This window comes from Netta rufina (assembly GCF_964035555.1).
Source record: "Netta rufina genome assembly, chromosome: 8".
NCBI classification, from domain to species: domain Eukaryota; kingdom Metazoa; phylum Chordata; class Aves; order Anseriformes; family Anatidae; genus Netta; species Netta rufina.
Window position 1 is genome coordinate 22314211 of NC_140131.1, and position 13618 is coordinate 22327828.

Below are 13618 nucleotides of genomic sequence, written 5' to 3' on the forward strand. Positions count from 1 at the left end.
AGGCGTTATCTGGAATGAACAAGGGCAGGGAGGGACCAAGGGAGCAGGGAGGCAGCTTTGGAACTGAGAAAATGAGATGGAGCAGGGCGGAGGTTAGCGAGCGTGATCTTGGCTGCGCGGAGGCCGTTCCTAAGATGAAACATCAGGCCGCACGGCATGGGAAGGGGAGCTGGTGGGAAGAGGATGTGGGCGTTGGAGGCCATCCCCTGACCTTGTGGGGGCACATTCAGCCCTGCCAAATGCAATGACATGGGATCTTAGCCCAAGGCTACGAAATCCAGGGTGCTCCGGCTTGACCGGGATGAACTAGCACTGATTCTGGATGCGACACCTTTGGGTATGGCATTGGGGCTGTACGTTCATGTTCCTGCCCCTCTGTCACAAGCCCGGTGCTTCTGCGGCTCTGTGCTACCCTCACGAGGGGCTTCGGGGGGCCTGTGGGATCCTGTCCCCTCCCCAACCTGGTAAATCCACGCTGCTGGATGACAGCCACGGCCTGGTGGTTTGGTCTCTCTGTCAGTTACAAAGTGCAGTCTCACAGAACATGATTTGCCGCTGGCAGGCTTTAAAACTATGTGTTTGCTTTTGATTATATGTGATTTTTTTTTTTTTTTAAATTAATTTTCCGAGGATCAATGTGGTAATGCATGTAAAAAATTACAATATGTAAAACAAAGTATAAAAGCATACGAGGAATTCCAAACACATAACATACTGTGCCTTGGAGCTTATGAGATCCATACAGCACTTATTGTATTATGGGAACACTCTGACCCCAAGACCTGGCGGAAAGGCTTGTTAGGAGAGCAGGACTGAGCCGTGTGCCTTATGAGCTGTAGGATGCCCAGAAGGAAAACCCTAGCGAATATAAGAGCAGAGCTCTTACAGCACGGCTCAGACTCGTCTGCGGGATCTAGGGGGACTTTTGATGGCTTTGTACCAATTTGTGGAGGAGGATGTGTACGTCTGCCCCCACAAATGTTCTCCCAGTAATTAATGCTTAGCATCGTGTCTTTCTAGGAAGAATCTCTGGCTCTCCATTGGATCATGGTTACATTTTTTTTTTTTGTCCAATGTCGCTGCTGCTACCACCTCCAGCAAGCAGAGGCGTTGATGTGCTTGGCCGCGCATCATAGCCACCATAACTGCCCATGTGCTCTGCAGGTTCCCACCAGATAAGAGCTGAAACCAGCCCGAAAAGGAGCTTTGTCTTAAATCTGATAAGGACGGGGCTCGTAGCTGTCGGGAGGAGCTGGTGCTGCCCTGTCCTGGTGGAGGGCAGCGAGGGTTTCCAGCCAGCACTGGGGAAGCCGAGGCTGTGCGGGACCTCAGCAAGCTCCCCTAGTCTGGCAGGCAGAGCCGAGTGCCGCAGGAGGCTGTAGGCACGCTATCCATGCAAAAGCTATTCACAGCTCGGTAATGATATGTAATTGTTTGTATGCGGTCAGCTAGAAATTATCCTGATAAGTTCCACATTGCAGACACTTTGGAGATGAACTGCCGTAGTCCCCCGGGTAACGCTGGAAACACACACGCTTTTCCATTTAATATTAAAACTTGGTTTTCATATGAAAAATCCAGTATTGCCTCTCTGAAGTCCCACGCTCCGTTCACAAAATGATTTCTTATTGTGAAAGAAGGGAACCTGATTAGTTTAGGAGATAATCAAAAGTGAAGGGTACTAGAAAAATACGGCATCTGTTTCTTTGTTTTTCTTCTCTCTTTTTTTTTTTCCCCCCTGTGTTTTTGGTGATCCTGACACGGCTGGAACTTCAGATACTTGGATTTGCTGTGTAATTGAAATAATTTGAGGTCTTGTGCGCAGATGGTACGAAAAGGAAAAAAAAAAAAACAAGCAGCAAAGGTTAGGATATAGCTCAGCCGGCGCTGTGCGATGGGAGCAGAATGAGAGTTCAGAAGTTCCTGCAGCCTGGCCTGTAGTTACAAATAGAAACCTGCCGTTGTATGGCTGCTCGTCAGGGTTGGCTTCAGTATGTGATTTAATTAGCATCTCAGATCTTAGTCTATTTCAAGGTCTTTCTCAGTGTCACCTTCATTCTGTATTGCCCATCTTTGTCACGTCTGGTTTATGGTGATTATGATTTCTCCGTGTAGCATTTTTGCACCCTGACATTAAACCTTATTCCTTCTTTTTCTAAGCACAAAATCTTACCCGTGTGGGTCCCCGTGCCACCCTTGTGTCACTGGGGAAGGCCGTTTCGGTGACAGATGCTGCCGGGCAGCAGGCTCCTGCCCGGAGGAGCTGCATCCTTCTCCATGTTGCTTGGAAGGGAAGCCACAAAACCAGAGGTGGACCTGGCCGTCCAGTTCACCCACAGACACGGAAAAGAAACTGAGGGAAAGGAGATGTGAGGCTTTTTTCTGCCAAAGTGATGTTTTGGGGCTGGAAGGATACTTTTCAGGTTGCGAACATCTCATGTAGGGTTACCCTTGGAGCCTTGCTCTGGCCAGGCTTGAGTCTGGTGCTGTCTGGGGTCTATTTTGCCCTCTGCACATGTGATGGTGGAGAGATCCCATGCCCTGTGGCACACCAGGTCACCTCCGGCATCCACCATGAGGCAAAAGTCCCTTGTGGCTTGTCCCAGCTCGCTTGTGTAATCAGGTGGGTTTGTATGTCGGGCAGACAACTTTCCATGAGCTGTCTCGTACGTAAGGCTCAGCCGCCGCCGGGAAATCGTCTCCTCTAACTTTCATTTCTGGGAAGTTGAGTTTTGAGCCTCCCTTTGTCAGAAACGGTGATTTTCTCCTCGGAGAAAGGGCAGGAGAGAAGGGAGTCTCACCCAGACGTGAGCAAGGCCACCCATCTTTGCAGCCTGGTCGCCGTCCCGTGAATGCCTATCTGGATATTGGGGTTACAAAATGAGAAATAATTTTGATTAAACCTTCCTTTTGTGTTTGTGTTGTTTTGTTTTTTTGTCTTCCTAAGTTGACTAAGCTGCCCTGTACCCAAAGAACTGAAATATTTTGGCAGAAAAAAAAAAAAAGGAGGACCCACAGAAACGTTTGTACTCAAGCTTCTTAAAATTTAACTGTGAACCCAAATGAAAAGACTTTTCCTCTCCATTCTGTTCTCCCTTTTTCTTTCTTTCTCTGCTACGCAAAAAAAAAAACAACTTTAGTTTTTATGGCTTGCAGGGTTTTTTAATTTGAAAGTTTTTTTATTTGCTAGGTTTTTAGTTTCTAGATTTTCTTCTCCCGTGCAATAGATGTTTTGTTTTTCTTTATTCAATCTTTACTGGTAACTCCTTATTTTTAAGGCTGTGATTGCAGTATGATTCTTTATTTTCTTCCTGGAATTCTTTCTTGGTTTACAGTTTATGTAACTGCTGTGACAAACCCTGCCTTACTGTATATGATTTGCGGGTAAAAGTCTCCATCCCTCCCTTAATGAAACCCAGTTGTTTACTTTCGGTTCGGATCTGATTCATGTGCTATAATCGCCGGTTCAGGACTTAATAGAACTGGTCACAACTTTTCAGAACTGCCCACACAGTGTAAATCCCATCTGGAAATATGTTTTTGTTCTGACCTGGAATGGAAGCAAGTATGTACAAGCATTCCTGCAAACTGGAAATCCAAAATATGTTGCGGTTGCACGTACTGGTGGAAAAAAATACCGATCCTGTAACTTGCATGGAGGCATTTTGTTCTGAGCTCTGTTTTCTTTTACAAAGCATTCTGTTTTCAAGGCGACGTCCCAACAGGAGCCATCTGATGACACCCCGGTGACAGCTGCAGATGCTGGGACAGTGGTTCTGCCCCACTGCAAGGGGAGATGAGATAAGCAAGGAAAAAAAGGATAGGATGCTGCATGCCGTCATATTTGGGAGCAGCGAAAAGGGCTCTGGAGCGTCCTAGGAGTGCGTTCGTGTATGACACCAGGCTTTGCATGTCATTGGCAAATGTAGAAATCATACAGGCAAAACACATATGTGGAAAGAGGAAACAAAATCCCCCGGTCCAACGTGAACCATTGGAATTTTGAAATGAAATTCCCAGACTTTACAGCGTTGGGTTCCTGAGAGGAGAAACGTGCACTTCAATCTCTCTGGGGGACGTGTTTGTGAGCAGTGTGGCTTTGGAGAACGCTGTTTGTAATCAAATATTTCTGATTAAAAGAATGTTGATGAAAGACTTCTGACCCATCTCAAAGGCTTTAGAGCTATTTCCCTCTTCTCTCAGTTTCTGCTGACTCCAGACGCTCGTGCTGTCAATGTTATTTAGGAACACCATTTTTCCGTGTTCGGAGCTGTTTTCTGATAAAGTAATAATGGCAGGAAAAAAAAATACCCTGCTGACATGTTGAAGGCTGTCCAGGACTGCTGCGAGCAAGGTGACATTGGCAGACACGCGAGGTTTAGGTGGCTGCATTCCCTCGTTAGCAGTTTTTAATCAGCATATGGCATGTCCGTGTGGCAGCGCAAGGATTTCTTTAGGGCTGACCGACCCAGCTCCGGGCTAATACGGCTGTTATTTTATTTTTCTTTCTACTACCCACGTAACTCCTGTAGATGTTTGGCTCCAGCTGTGCTGTGCTGGTCCAGATGTGCAGCGAAAGGAGGTCTCAGAGCCCCGGCCCCCCGCGGCAAGTTGTGCATAGCCATCGAGCCGCCTCCATCCCGCTCCGTCCTGGGATGGGGGTGGCTCACACCCCTGCCCCGTGCCAGCCGGTGGTGGAGGTGACCTGGCCGTGAGTCACTGCAGCGGCTGCCTGCAGCTTTCCGCTCCTTGGCCCCTTCTATTTTCGTGTCCAGCAATTACGAGGTGAGCCGTGAATCACCACCGGTGTCTCGCTTTGCTCCGGGAGGAAACCGGGCAAGTTGAGTTAACGTGCTTGGCAGGAGGGCTTCTTGTTCTCCAGCCTTTTACAGGTTTTGGCCACTTCTTCTCGTTCCCCGGGGCGATGTGCTCACGATTCCTCATGTGTAGCCGTCGCACAGGATCTGAGCAATGGCCCGACGGCCTTGGGCTCCTTCCAGCCGGGTCTCCTGGGCAGGAAGGGATGCTTCAAACGCCTGGGGGGCTCCCAAGGGCTTCCAAAAGCTTTTCTTGATTCATCCATCCGGCCTGATCAGAAAGAAGCATCAGATGGAGAGCTCAGAAGGAGGAAAAATACCCGTGTTGACGTTGGCCTTCCCAGCAGCTGATCTTGCAACATTTCTGCCATTTGCAGGGACAGTCGTGCCCCGAGGCTTGTTCTCCTCTCTGTGTCCTACGGCGTGGTGCACAGCTGCATCAAAACTCACCAGGAGGGCCAGGGGGGAATCACTGACCTCCTTCTGTAAGGCTTTGGGGATCGGTCAAGAGCAGAAGGTGTGGGAGTTTGCTGCTGCTTTCCGTGAGGCCCGTAGTGATGCTGCCCCAGAGCTGGGGGCATGATTTTGCATCCAGGAGTCCCCAGGCTGCAAGGGAGGCTGCTGGGGATTGTCAGGCTGCCCCAGAGGGGACGGAGGAGCTGTAAACCCGCAGGAATTTGAAAAACCTGCTTTAATTTAAGAGGAATGTCCTTTTGTTCCCAGACGGATGGGCCCTGCTCCAGAGGTGTTCAGGTGCGGTAACCGTTACCAGATGGGCTGTGCAAAGCCACACAAACGGGTGGTGAGGACAGCAGCCGGAGGCTTTAATTTCCTCGTCAGCTTCTCTCTGTGCCTTACGTACCCCTGGAGAAGGGCAGGATGAGGGGAGCTGTCAGATCGCTGCATGGCAGCAGGAAGGATGGGCGGGGGGTTATTCTGCAGCTCCATACGGTGGTTCGAGCCATGGTGAGACTGTCAGCTGGGCCCAGGGGCTTATTAATTAACATCAAATCTAATTCACTGGCATGTGCCTTTTTTTAGGTACAATAATGAGTGCACGCTGATGTGGATTCCTGGGCATATTGGCTCAGATCCTCGCAGGTAGGGCCGCTCTGATGTTGCTTTCCCAGTGTGCTTGGGAGCGTGAAACACCTTGCTGGTTTGGGTGGGATCCCACACATGCACAGGGTTAAGTGGTGTCCTGAAATTTGGAGACCGGGACCCTTAACTAAGGACAAATGTAAGGCAATGGCGTTCCAGTCCCGCAGCCAACTTGGGGCTGCTTTATGGAGTCAACCGTGGCCTCCTGCTCCTGCAGGCTGGTGCCTTGCTCTCCTGTGCTTCCATGTGGCTTCCCATGGTGGCTGAAGTGTTTGTTGTGCTGGTGAGTGGTTATATTTCAGCACAGGTAGGCTAGCATTAAAGAAAGAAAAGTGTCGTAGCCTCCAGCTTGTGCTAATGAAGAGGATTCAGATCTCTGGAGCCATCCCTCGCTGCTCGCCCTGCATGTTCATAGCTCCACCGGTGCTCCCAAACGGGGAGGTGGTGCAGAGTGAGTATTTGCTAAGAGTTATGGAGTTGCTAAGAGTTTCAGAGTTACTCTGGTGACTCTAGGTGCAGGCAGTGGGACTCCAGACGTGTGGATGAACGGATTTACTGCCAGACTAAATACCAGCCAGGCACAACACGATACGTGCTCTTACGGGCCGACGTTTGCTGCTCACCACCTTGCTGGCAAAGGAAGGGACTGCTGGGGAGTACGCAACACTTCTTCAGCCAGCAATGTCCAATGTGCATATGCTCAGCCTCTCCCTCACCGGGCTTTTGCTTCCCTGTCATGATGCTATCCACGTCCAACTCGCTGTCTTTTGGTGTCCTTGTGTGAGCATACAAGTGAGAAGTTTTGTGCTCGTCTTTTGATGCACAGAGAATGGTGCTGCCTCGGCTAGAGCCGAGCACGGAGTCATGGCTGGTTCCTTGCCCTTTTCTTACACAGAGCTGTGCACACCTCCTCAGGCAGCGAGGGCTGGCCTGGGACTCGTGCTTCCCCCTGAGGGCTCTGTTATGTCCCTCTAAAAAATGTGAAGTCCAGGGCTTCGTGGTTCTTCATGCTCGGGAAAGGTTTCCAGCATTGTCACAACGGGGAGGTGCATTTTCACTTTTTTGTTTCTTTTTAGAGGTAAGGAAGCTGAGGGATGGGGTAGCTTGAGATCTGGCCCAAGTGCACTTGTTACATACATGAAAGTTGCTTACAAGACAGATGAGGGTAAGGGGAAAATCTTCCTGAAAAGTGATGCGAAACCTTCCTGAGGTAGCTGACCCCCTAGGGGCAACTTCTGGGTATGTCTGGGAGCAAATCAAAGGAGCTTCTGGAGATGTAAAGCAGTGAGGAGAGGCGTACTGGAACCTGTGTTTGTCTGCCCTGCTGCTTCTTAACACGCACATCACCCCATTGCTGCGGGCTCTGAAATTTCTAGCCTTTCATATCTCCAATTCTCTCTCCTAGATGATCAGCTGAACTCAGAAGAGAAGAAGAAAAGGAAGCAGAGAAGGAACAGGACTACATTCAACAGCAGCCAGCTCCAGGCACTAGAGCGGGTCTTCGAGAGGACACACTACCCCGATGCCTTTGTACGGGAAGACCTTGCACGCAGAGTCAACCTCACTGAAGCCAGAGTTCAGGTAATTCCCACAGCCTGTGTGGAGACACACCTCACCCGAGTGCTGCCATCCTGGGTGCTTCAGTGTGGCAGAAGAAATCATCGAAGTCCACATGTCCTGTGCTCAGGCTGCTCACGTTAACTCGAGCTGCTCAGCTCTTAGCTCGCAAGCCTGAAGGTGAAATTGAATTGGGGAACCCAAGGGGTTGTACAGCACGCCCAGTCTTTCTGAGCTGGTTCTGACGTGGTGGGTCTGTGTGCTTCTCGACCCAGGTGTGGTTCCAGAACCGGAGAGCGAAGTTTCGCCGGAATGAGAGGGCCATGCTGGCCAGCAAGAACGCCTCTCTGCTCAAATCCTACTCAGGGGATGTGACCGCTGTGGAGCAGCCCATAGTACCTCGCCCAGCTCCGAGACCCACCGACTATCTCTCCTGGGGTACTGCCTCGCCTTACAGGTGAGTGAATAACCCCTTGGGCTCACCAGAGCAGCCTGAGAGTGGTTCTCAGATGTATTTTAATAGCTCTGACAGGCCGCTTATATTCACATGGGACAGCTGGAGGGTGCAGCAGTTTCACCACCCCGCTGGTTTCCTTTAGCTTTTCCCACCCCAGTCCATCTCACTGCCAGGTTTGCCAGGTGGGCTTGCTGCAGCGTCGTTGCGGCTCTCCCACAGTTGGTTCCCTTCTCTGCAGTTCAGGAAGTACTGAAAGAGACTCAGGAAAACATATACAAAAACAGAAGAGATTGCACTTGCTTCCCTTGTGCATCCAGTTTAAAACACAGGAGAAACCTTTCCTTGGGACGCAGTTGCTGAAGCACATGCATGGGTGTGAATGTGCCGTTGTGCTGTGCTGTGGTTTGCCCACAGTAAGGGTCAGGTGTCTCTGGGTGGCACAAGGAGGTTCAACATCCATCTCCTGCAGCCTGTACTGCTTAAGGGGTGGCAATAAGGAAGCAGAAATGAGTCAGCCCTGGCCTGCTCCAACGAGCTGGGATGTCCATGCACGTCACAGGCCTCCGTGCCGTCCGCAACCCAGTGGGAACTGGGTGTGGACGCAAGATCCACAGGATTTGTTGGTCTGTGGGGAGCCAGCTGACTTGCAGGCCATTAAAAATGAGGTTGGTGTGTGTTTGTAGCACAGCAGCCTCACTGTTGGTCAGGACCTTGGAACCCTTGGCTGGATTTCTTCCTGTTCATCTGGTGTTGCCACAGCCAGGAACGTGTAGGAGTTACACCAGGCCCAGGCCCTGTCTTCCTTAGTCACCTTGATCTCCTTCTTGTACCCTAAATATTAATTTTGCACAGTGAGGTCTGCAAATGCGTGGCCTCCTTGATAGTTTTTTGTTGCTTCAGTTCCATGGGGTCACCCTTGTCCACCCTGTAGTTCCAGAACAAGAAGTCATAGGTTTGTGCGCTCCAGGTACTGCAAAGGATGCTTTTGAGGACCACCACTTTGGTCTTGGAGATGGCCCTTACCTCCAGATCTTATCTGAGGACTGCTGTCTGGCAGAGCCCCTCTTCAGAAGTTAAGGCTTTCTCTCTGTGAAATGCTCCTTGGTGTTACGTCCTAGGGAGGAGTCTGGGTGGTGAGTTTAGGGGAGAGAAGCACAGGTCCTTCCCCGCCCTGCTAAGTCTGCTCTGGTCACAGCACCCTGCTGAACACTCGTGGCTTATTTCTACCTCTCACACTTTTAAAAATAGATCGTCCCTCCCAAGATGTTGTTTACACGAGGGGCTTCATAACGGCTTCTAGGAGAAGACCCTGCAAAGGTAACTTCCAGGGGCATACCGGGAAGGGCTGTCTGGGGCTGCTCTGGGCAAGGGGAAGCCCAAGGCATCTGGGGCGTGCAAGGGAGAAGGGAAAGCCTTAGGGAAGATGTTTTCCCCCTGAGGTGACATCCAGACCTGGCTGTGCCTCCCCGTGGTGAGAAGACGCTTCCCCAATGTCTTGATGTCTTCCCCTTGTCTTAAGCTAAGACATTTCAGCAAAGGTATTTGCAGTGTAGAACCTTTCCCCCTGGCTGACACACTGAAGCAGGACAGATCATCGTCCTCCTACTGCCCCTGCAATGGGATGGGGAGCAGAGCTGTTGGTTTCCACACTGCGGGGTGGCCAGGACCCTTGGATACTTTCTTTTCCCCAGGCTTTCTAATCCTGCTGGAGGTCTTCAAGAAACGTGTAGATGTCGAACTTAGTAGCATGGTACAGTGGTGGACTTCAGTGCTAGGTTAGAGCTTGGAGCAGATGATCTTAAACATCTTCCCCAACCTGAATGATTCTCTCATCTCTTAAGTCATCTTCATTTGAATGGGCACCTGGGGCAGGTTGTCACAGCCCCAGGTAGGTTTTGAACTCGGTAGGATTGTTAAAATAATGGACGCTCGGTAAAAAATAGCCATGAAGAGTGTTTGCATGGCCCTCTGCTCCCTCCACATCTCCTCGAGCTGCCCTGCCAGGCTCTGATTAACAGCAAGTCTGGGCTAGGGCTGGGAGCACGGCTGAGAGCTGCGTGGTCGTGGCTGTTTTTACTGTTAGATCTGGGGAAAGTTTTCAATCAGAGTGTTTATTCTCCAAATACATTCAGCCACAGGTCAACCCAAGCTATTTGCAGATCTGTGTCACAGAGATAGCCAAGTAGATACTATTATTTTTTGAAGTTGAAATGTTTTGGTTAGACATTTTTTAGCGTAGGTTCCTAAGAAAACAAGGCTAGCAGTCGCGCTGTCAGCCTGCACTTCCCACTCCAACAACCTTTGACTCCGTGGGCCATTGAAAACTGTATTTGAAAGAAGGATTTTGGGTCTCAGAAACATGATGTTCCTCTGTGTTTCGTGAAAATAGGCAGCTGAGGAGAAGGAGGAGGTGGCTTTTGTGCCTGAGCAGGGTGGGAGGGGGGGCTGCGGGATGATTTCAACCATTATTTAGACCCCGGAGAGTCTCTGGAGCAACCCCCTCAAGCCATAACAATATTTGGAGACAGCCTTCATGTGTGCAGCTCCTTGTGGAGTAACTTGCTAAAGAAGCGTGTTTCTGTAACTTTTTGGATTAGCAGAGGTTTTGGGGCCAGCAGCAATTTCCCCCACACCTTTGGGGAGCTGGGAGCAAGAGGCTCCCCAGAGTTTTAGACCGGAGCAGTTACATACGGGTTGGGATGCCAAAAACAAAATCTTGAGGGAGAGGGAGGAGGGGAGGAAACCTGAGTCTCAGTAAGGGAGATAGTGGAGCAGTCATAAATACAGCCAAATTTATGAATGTCTGCAAAAGAACGGGGACAAAATTCCTCTTTTATCTGAGCTGGAGCATCCTTCAGGCTCTTCTCCTTCCTTCCAGCACAAAACTGCGGGGGAGCTGTGCCCTGTAGACGAGAGGTACAGCTGTCCATACACCCCGTGAGACTCCCCAACACCTTCCCATCAGTGTAGGGCTTCTGTATGGGGCAGAGTGTAAGGTCCCCATCCCAAAGGTGGGCACGGAGAGGGGGTGCTTGGCCGGCTGGGGCACGCTCCGGGCATGCTGAGCCATCGTGTCCTGGTCCCCAGGGAAGGGCAGCAGATGCACCCCGTGCTGGGAAGAGCCGAAGCATCCCTGAGCCCCAGGGATGTGCTGAAGCTACCTCACCAGCTCCTCCACTCGGGGCTGCTGGAGGGGATGAAATTTCTTGGGTTGGAATTTCTTCGGAAGGAATAAAGGAAAAAAAGGATAAGTCTGTATGTTCAAGGATGTACCTGTATTTTAACGTGCATATTTCACTCTCTTTCTGCCATGTCCTTCCAGTAGCTCTTAAAGACCCTAAAAGTGTCCCAAATGTTTCTTCTCCTGGGGAGAGTTTTTGGTGCTTCTCCCTGGGTGGGTGCAAGCAGCTGAATATCCACAGGTCTTACCTGCCATTTCCATGGCTGCAAGCCATCGTGTTTTCACTGGAGAAGCTCTTTCCCCTGATCATAACGTGAGAAACATGGCCTGGGACGGGACCTACTAATACCACTGGTCTGCACCTCCTGAAAGCCCAGGGATTCAGACAGCTCTGAATTGTGTTTAAACTTGTGGCAGGTCGGCTCTGCCCCACGGAGGCAGGGATGCTCTGGGACGGGCGTGCACACCCATGGCTTGGGGCTGTGCGTGCAGCAAATGCCCACAGCCCTCCAGGAAGATTTGCTGTTGGAAAGGCTCTTCCAGTCGTGGAGGTTGGAGCTGGAAGGAAAAAGGGGTGAGAAAAAAAAAGGGGAGAAAGAAAACCTGGGATGCATGGGTTAAATGAGTTTTCTAGCGGTCTGGAAAGCAGATTTGCAAATTTTTGGTAGGATAAGAAAGGACTCTGACATCTTTGTTCAGCCTCTGCTGCCAAAAGTACTGCTTTTCACGAACAAAGACGTGATTTGAAGGAAAGAAAAATGTTTTTTTTTTGTTTTTTTTTTTTCTTCCCTCAGCCTTTAAGGCATGTTCTATACGATCAGCTGAAGTTTTGAGGGGAAAAAAAAAAAAAAGTGGAAATTTTCGTTCCAAAACGCTGCGACCAAGAAGTATCACAATTGTTGAAATGAGTTTTTCCCAGGGTGTTTCTTTGAAGCAACATGTGTTTCAGCCGTGACGTGATTTCTCAAGCAATAAAACCAAAAATTGGTCTCATCAAAAAGATATTGCTTCCAGTGGGAATGCTTCTAAGGACAATGGTCTAATTGGCAGGCCGGGCACCCTGACCTCATTGCAAACCTCTTGGGTTAGGGAATAGGAAGTGGAAATTTTCCTGTTGACTAAAACAGCTCCGGCGTTGGCTGTCCCTGAGTTTGTGGACGGCAGCACGGAGATTTACAAGGGCGTTAAAGAAAAGGTTGTGACAATTCCTTGCTCACATCCCGCAGGCGTGGGATCCCCAGGGTTTAACCTCTCTGCGGCGTGTCTGCTTTGTCTGACCTGATGATTTCTCTCTTTCTCTCCACCCCGCAGTGCCATGGCCACCTACTCCGCCACGTGTACCAACGCCAGCCCGGCGCAGGGCATGAATATGGCCAACAGTATTGCCAACCTGAGACTGAAGGCAAAGGAATATAGTTTACAGAGGAATCAAGTGCCCACAGTCAATTAACGACTGGAGGCAGCTGCTTCGCAGAAGGAGAAAATACAACAGCACCCGTCCTGCTTCGCAACTTGTTTGTGCTGAAAGAAAAAAAAAATACAAAAAATGCCAAAAAAAGAAAAAAAAAAAAAGCCAACCCCAACCCAGAACTGAACATTGGGACCGAAGCGGGAGCAAACTGAACCGCTCGTGAGTGACAAGGTTCCTCCTTCCTTTTGGGATAATGCCACCATTTTTTTTCTTGTTATTGTCAGGTTTATTGCTTCTGCTCAATATACTACGAGCTTCTTCAGTTAAGGACAGTCTCACCCTTGTTGTTTTCCATTTTTGTATGGGACTGCAAAAAGAAACCTCTGCTGATCTCAGCCTGCGGACGCCTCCTGCCCAGCACCATGCTGAGATGCAAAGCTTGCTCCCCCTGCCCCGGCTCACCCTAGAAGAAGAAATTGTTCGGTCACCGCTTCCCGTTGTATCCACCCGACCCTCCATCCCCCTCCCGAGTCCCTCGTGTCACAGAGGCAGCGGCGTTCCCGGTAGACTGCGAGAATCCCGTTAGCGCGACGAGATGGGGGCATCCTTCCTGGGTTGCCTGGACCGGTCCGAGATGCGAGGAAGACCTTGGGCATGGCAGCGTTGCGTTGCTTCCTTGAGGATTGCCGCCTCGAAAAGCCAAAGAAGAGAGAAAAGCCAGCGTGCGTTTGTGAGTGGGGGGGGGATGTAGTGGGGAGGTCGCTCTGTAGTGCCAAGAATAGGACTGTTAGGACACTCCTTTCTATGCCTTACGGTTCGTGCCACAGGGAGAGGCGTTGTCCGGATGCATTTGTTTTATATATACTGTATATATTTATATATATAAGATATACATGCAAGCTTGGTTGGTGTTTTTTATTAAACGAAATAAAATCCATTGAAAATGTTTGGGATGTTTGTGCTGCATCCAGGTTCCTGGAGCCAGGCGTTGAAATTCCAGCCGCAGCCTCTCCCACCCTTGTCACAACTCCTCCCGGTGGCCTCAGGCAGCACTAGAAATGGCCAGTACACGTCTTCCCATGAGAAACCCCAGA

General features: G+C 50.1%; 1 protein-coding gene across 2 annotated transcripts in view; it reads left to right on the forward strand.

Moving 5' to 3' along the window:
* Positions 1 to 13294, forward strand: part of PRRX1 (paired related homeobox 1) — a 35045-nt gene extending 21751 nt beyond the window's left edge. Inside the window, exons 2-5 of one of the 2 annotated variants that reach the window (XM_084291482.1) lie at positions 7324 to 7499; positions 7751 to 7932; positions 9181 to 9249; positions 12425 to 12524. In XM_084291482.1, the coding sequence (XP_084147608.1) occupies positions 7324 to 7499; positions 7751 to 7932; positions 9181 to 9232 (410 nt within the window). In that variant the 3' untranslated portion in view covers positions 9233 to 9249; positions 12425 to 12524. Of the gene's footprint in view, positions 1 to 7323; positions 7500 to 7750; positions 7933 to 9180; positions 9250 to 12424 lie in introns of both variants that reach the window. The other variant, XM_084291481.1, reaches the window with a different exon arrangement.
* The last annotated feature ends 324 nt before the right edge of the window (positions 13295 to 13618 follow it).